General features: G+C 37.2%; 1 protein-coding gene across 1 annotated transcript in view; it reads left to right on the forward strand.

Annotated features, from left to right (window-relative positions):
• Nucleotides 1-3,889, forward strand: part of LOC118740044 — a 69,364-nt gene extending 65,475 nt beyond the window's left edge. Inside the window, exons 6-7 of the mRNA XM_036471541.1 lie at nucleotides 39-167; nucleotides 3,735-3,889. Coding sequence (XP_036327434.1) covers nucleotides 39-167; nucleotides 3,735-3,889 — 284 coding nt within the window. The remainder of the gene's footprint in view (nucleotides 1-38; nucleotides 168-3,734) is intronic.
• The last annotated feature ends 2,494 nt before the right edge of the window (nucleotides 3,890-6,383 follow it).

The raw sequence follows: 6,383 nt of genomic DNA on the forward strand, positions 1-6,383 counted from the left end.
TTTGTTGTTGTAATTTTATTAATACGATATTTTTGTAGCAGCTGTGCGTGATCCTTGCGAGTTTGCCGCCCTCAGTCAGATTTCAACGTGTCCCCTTACCGCTTGGTATGCTTTAAAATTATGCGGCCATTTAAAGAAAGCGGAAGAAATGACGGTACATCTGATAGGTGGGTATGAAAAGTCCCGAAAACTCCATTAAAAACCTGAAAGATCCCGAAAAATATAACACCAACAACCCTCAAAAGTCTTGAAAAACCGCAAAGTTCCAAAAACAACCCCAAAAGTAAATCAAAAAGAGGCCCGTAAAAACTGGAGAAAGTCTGGAAGTCCTTAAAAATTACGGAGCATTTCATTATATATGTATATTGTCAATCGCCAAAAAAAAAAATAAAAAATGTCCAATTATACTTTCCTTTCTTGAACTGTTAAGTATTTAGAAATCTACTTAAGCATTTAGAATTTACAATCTTCTAAATACTTTAATTCTATTTACTTTAGTACTAGCACCCCTTAAATACCTAGGTTTTATACTTGAGTATTTAACCACCTTATTAAGAATCTCTAAATACTAATAATTAGTACGGGTACGTATACGAGTAATTAGTATCCAAACAGATGCTTTAAACCCATCACTAATGTATTTTTTAAGCAAAAAAATTACGATGCAGTTTTTGGGTCTCCTGTGAAATTTGAGTGTCGTAAGATAGGCAGTTTTTCGACTGGTCGATGGGCGGTTTTGCAAAACATCGACGATATTTAAAATAACGGGAGATTCCTGAATACTAACAGCTACGGCTCGGAATCTCATGCAAATGCATGTTTTTATTGGGCAATTTCAAACGGAAATGGTTGAGTTTTCTTTACGAATCAGGAAATTTTATTTAAAATGACATTCAAACGTTAGTGCATGTTTTGCAGTAAATGCATAGTTCTGCACATATTGCAAAACATACCTGTTTCTGCATATTTATTGCACATATTTTAGTATATTTTACAATAAACGCATATAGTTTTTGTGTATTTCTGTATTTTTGATTTACAACCATTTAAATTTAGTGCGAAATCTCTTGAAAAAAAAATTACTTATAATTTGTTCCCAAATATTCATCTGAGTATCTTCTCTGATAGCCAAGAAGGCACTCTCTTATACCTCTGTTAGATCTCAACTAGTGGAGGACTGTAGGAGAGAACTGGCCTATATCTCTGATCAATACGAAATTATCCTAATATGGGTCCTGAAACATAAGACACATTTACGGAAACGAGACAGCGGACGAACTGGCAAGGTGCGGCTCCGCACTGAATGTGTCCCACAAACAAAAAATATCGAAATTTATCACTCGAAGGCCAAGAAGAGGTGGAACCGTGAAGGATCGTACAGGATTACCCGGCAGTTCTGGATGTCCTACGACCCACTTAGAATCAAAGCTCTCTTAGGAATGAACAAGGAAGATATCTACAAACTTACTGCAGTGTGCACAGGGTACTGTCCCAGTGTGGTCCATGCAGAAAGGATTGGATTCAACAGGTTGTGTCGCAGTTGCGATGACCCTGGCTCAAAAGAGACAGTTGAACACTTCCTGTGCGAGTGTCCAGCCCTAGCAAGGATAAGGCTTAAGACACTCGGCAAGCCTTTCCTGCAGAATGTTTTAGAGTGCAGCTGCCTCTCTCTGAATGACGTACTGAAATTCATTAAAGCCGCCAGATGGCTGTAGGCTGTACGAGTTGTGGAATCAAAATGGCAAACTTACTAATAGCTTGTCTCCACTTAAATCAACCAAACATTCATCTGAACCACTATTAAACTGTCAATGTTTCTATTTCCCCAAGATTGTGACTGTCTGCTAAATTATAAACTAATTTTATGCATAAATATGTATTGTATTTTGAAGTTGATTGTTCTCGTTATTTTCTTGTTAAAATACATTTGTTATTTATTTTTGTACCGGCAATAAAATATTAGGAAAATATTTTTAATTGCATTGTTTATTGTGCATGTTTTTGAATTTTTAATGCATATTATATGCGCATATTTTCGATTTTTTAGTGTATGCGATTCCGAGCCCTACTAACAGCATTGAATAGAATGTTAAAGTCACTATTCAAATCATTTAACAAATAAACAGATTTTTCACGTTTATTTATAAAGAGTTAAAGAACAAGGGGCTTAATTTTTTTTACCACTCTTGTTTGGAATTGATTACTCTTCAAAATTATATAAAAACGATATTAGTACGGGTATTGAAGAAAAAAATGTTGCTATAGAATCAGAATACATACGTATGTATGATATGCAGTTAAATTTCCTATTGGCAGACTTTCGCCAGTTTACAACCTTATTAAAAAGGGCTAAAGGTGATGGTGGACCTCCAACAGAACTTTAGACCAGGATTGTTGCGAATATTCATATTTCGCAAGCGCCAAGCCTCCGCATTAATTTTAACATTCGCATTACCAATAATCAATGCGGAACTTGCGCAAGTGCACTGATAAAACGTATGGTTAGGTTAGGTTATGCTGGCTGGCCATAAGAGTTCTGACATAGGCGAATATATATGAATAATTGCTTTCACGCAATGTTCCTAAGCTCAGTAAGTTTCCCATCGTATGAACTATAAATAATCTTCGCAAGTCTCCAACCTTGAGTTCTTTTCCAAAGCCTATCTGCATGAGCAAATCTTGAGATCTTGTGATCTCCCGAAGAGGAATCGATATATTTGTCATTAGTGTGCGTCTAAGAGGACGCCCGCCTTGGGCTAGCTCGTCCGTTCTCTCATTATCTTCCACACCCTTATGTCCCGGAACCCAATACATATCGGTGGACGGTTTTAGCCACAGATAGCCTCCTTACACTCCGCAACGGTAATAGAATTTGTTTTATATGAAAGTGGAACCTTAACGGCCGCCTGAATTTCAATGTTAATGTTTATTTTCTCGCTTATCGGGTTAGTTTTATACAGTATCTCTGCCGCTTCCTTTACTACAAATACTCCGGCTTGATAGATACTGTTAGCTTAAAGGTCCTATATATGAATTACTAGTTCGGTGCAGTATACTGCAGCACCTACTCCTTTGTCCATTTTAGAACGTCTGTGTAGATGTGCGCTGCGTTACCTTTCCACTCCGCGCCCTTACGCCAACCGTCAACCGCGGGGGGGTGAAATAACACAAACGGCAATAACGAAAATTTGTGTTATTTCCCAATTGAATGTGAAATAACATGGACGGATTTGTAAGTCTAAAATTTAGAAAGTGCCCAGCGTCTATGGTAGCGCGCACTGCTAACCACTACACCACAGCCACGATGCTATTTTCAAAAAAGATTTATTCTTGTACCGCAATTAACAAAAAAATAAATATACTTTAGAAACACGCTGGAACCTGAAAAGGTAGTAACATTTATTTATATTAAATACATTGCTCCAGTATTTAAATTAAAGTAATAAATAAAATAAACATTATTAAAAACTACTACCTTTTCCAATTTTTAATTGACCTGATGTCCTTACCTAAATTATTTCTTAAAAATACTATGTCTAAAATTCCACATTCGCAACATCCCTACTTTAGAAAACCGGTCCTATTATTAACTGCAATTTAGATAACTTATTTGACGTGCTTTGTGACCCCTGCAAAAATTTTGTCTAGAACATTTTAACCCTCCGAATGCCCTTTATGACTAATAATGTATTTCGGGAGTTGATTTTATTTCCATACGTTTTTTTCTAAAACAGGTGCTGAAATTGAATTCGAAGTTGACGCCATACATAAGTGGGAAATTTTTTTCCTACATATAAATCCAACCACCAAAAAGCTCAACGTAGTTTTCGTAGGGCCTGAGCTAAATCAGGGCAACGTTCCGTTTGCGCAACTGATGAAAACAAAGTAAATATTAATTTGTTGGTTTTTCCGGCAGGATGGTTTAGAGACAAACCGGTTTCGGCATTGCGTCCCCTACAGTGTATGCCGTGCAATAAAGCCATAGGAAATAAAGACATGGAGAAATAAGGCCATATTCACTTTCCCCATGGAAATAAAGCCGTAAGCAAAAATTTGACATATGAGAAATAAAACCACACGTTCTTATTTCAATGCGAAAAGAAAATATTGTCTCTTTAGCGACGGTCCGCGTGTACCCGCCACCCCGTAACGTGCTCGCGCTCCGCGACACCCGTCCTGTTGCTTTGTTCATTCTTCTTGCATAAATTATTTTGTAGAGAGTAAAAACTCATATTTCAAAATTGTTCTCTCTTTTATAAAGCAATCGTATTTCTGGCTAGTATATTTCTGCACGAATGGATAAGGCTTGAGTCAAGAGCTTCGGTGAGCAAATCCAATTTTTGGCAAAAAAATGTCAGTTACGCGGTTTTGCTGAACGAAGATACGCGGTTTTATACGTTAAAGATGATATATGTATAATTTCATACATACCTCAAGTTAATATGTATCTTACCGATTTCAAAGAAAATTTCATATATATACGTACATACATATATCTATACCAGGATTACGTTTATTGTAATTAGGTTTGTTCGTCGAGCAAAAAATTTGTACGAATTTGTACGAATTATCACGATTTTTGCCCAAATCGCGTTCGTGCAGACCAAAAAATTATCCAACACTCAAAAATTGTGAGAGCAAAGTGACAGTTCGCTTGGAGAGAAGTTGCAAATTCTTGCTGGAAAAAATTTTGCAAGCAAGAATTTGCAAACACGAAAAACATGTGGTTGTGGCGCATGGTTGCATTTTTGTCTACAATAATTTGAATAAATTAGTTCGTTAAATTTAAAAATTTATAAACACGAGCGATTTTTTTATGAAAAAAGGAAGTAAATAATTGTTGATATAATTAATTTAGTTAATTCCAATGATATGAACTTAATTCGGCTGAAAAAAATGGTATTCGCAATCGGAATGCAATTGCAACCAGAGTCGATTTAAGAAACCCGACAGCTAGTACGATGAAGAAATTGAAATGTATGTTAAAGAAAGTCAGAACAACAAGAAATATACATGAAAAACCTGTTTTTGACTATCCGAAAGAATTTTAAAAATTCTATAAAAATTTTTTATGTTTGAAATGCAACCGTGGACGCCAGCTGGCAGCGAAACTTGCAAATTCCTGCAAATTTGCGTTCGTGCAGAAATTTGCAAGTTTCTCAACATGAGAGAGAATTTGAGAGAATTTTTTCTTACTCTCTGATATATTGAGTGTTGGATAATTCTTGCTGGATTTTCGACGAACAAACCTATTGTAATCCCGAAAATTGTCAGCATGCAAACCACTATACCACAGCGGCCGCGGTGTAACTGTATTATTTCAAGCTTAAATCAATTTTACATATCTTTCGGTGAAAGTTCAGCTCATTTACTTAACTACAAAACCTCTACAGAAATATCAAAAAGTAGCAATCAACATTTTCTTGATTACGATTACGTTAATTGTAATCATAACATTTTTAGCATTCTTCTTCTTCTTTTTGGCGCGGTAACCGCCTATGCGATTTTGACCGAGTTCAGCAAAGCACGCCAGTCGTTTCTCGCCTGTGCCAACTGACGCTAATTGGAAGCGCCAAGTGAAGCCAAGTCCTGCTCCACCTGATCTTTCCATCGCAGTGGGGGCCTCCCTCTTCCTCTGCTACCACCAGTGGGTTCCAAGTTGAATACTATCGGAGCTGGAGCGTCGGTGTCCATTAGAACGACATGACCAAGCCAGCGGAGCCGCTGTATTTTAATTCGCTGCACTATGTCCATATCGTTGTAAAGCTCATACAGCTCATCGTTCCATCGTCTGCGGTACTCGCTGTCGCCAACGCGTAAAGGCCCGTAAATCTTCCGCAAAATCGTTCTCTCAAACACTCCAAGAGCCGCCTCATCGGATGTCATTGTCCATGCTTCTGCGCCATATACCAGCACGGGCATGATGAGTGACTTATATAGCGTAGTTGTCGTACGTCAAGAGAGGACTTTATTCCTGAATTGCCTACTCAGTCCAAAGTAGCACTTGTTGGCAAGAGTGATTCTGCGTTGGATTTCAATGCTGACATTATTATCGGTGTTAATGCTGGTTCCCAAGTAAACGAAATTCTCTACTTTCTCGAAATTGTAACTGTCAACAGTGACGTGGGTGCCAAGGCGCGAATGTGCTGACTGTTTGTTTGCTGACAGGAGATACTTCGTCTTGTCCTTGTTTACCACAAGACCCATTCGCTTTGCTTACAGTAATCATAGTCCCATATTTTTAAAGATTACAATTATTATAACCATAATGGTAACATTTCTGATTAAAATTAAAGTAATCGTAATCATATATAAGTTAAGGATTACAATTCCGCAATCATAATTGAAATGTAATCGTAATCAAAAATTACCCAGCTCTGATC

Source organism: Rhagoletis pomonella, unplaced genomic scaffold (genome assembly GCF_013731165.1).
Source record: "Rhagoletis pomonella isolate Grant_MI unplaced genomic scaffold, Rhpom_1.0 Rhpom_scaffold_00005, whole genome shotgun sequence".
Lineage (NCBI taxonomy): Eukaryota > Metazoa > Arthropoda > Insecta > Diptera > Tephritidae > Rhagoletis > Rhagoletis pomonella.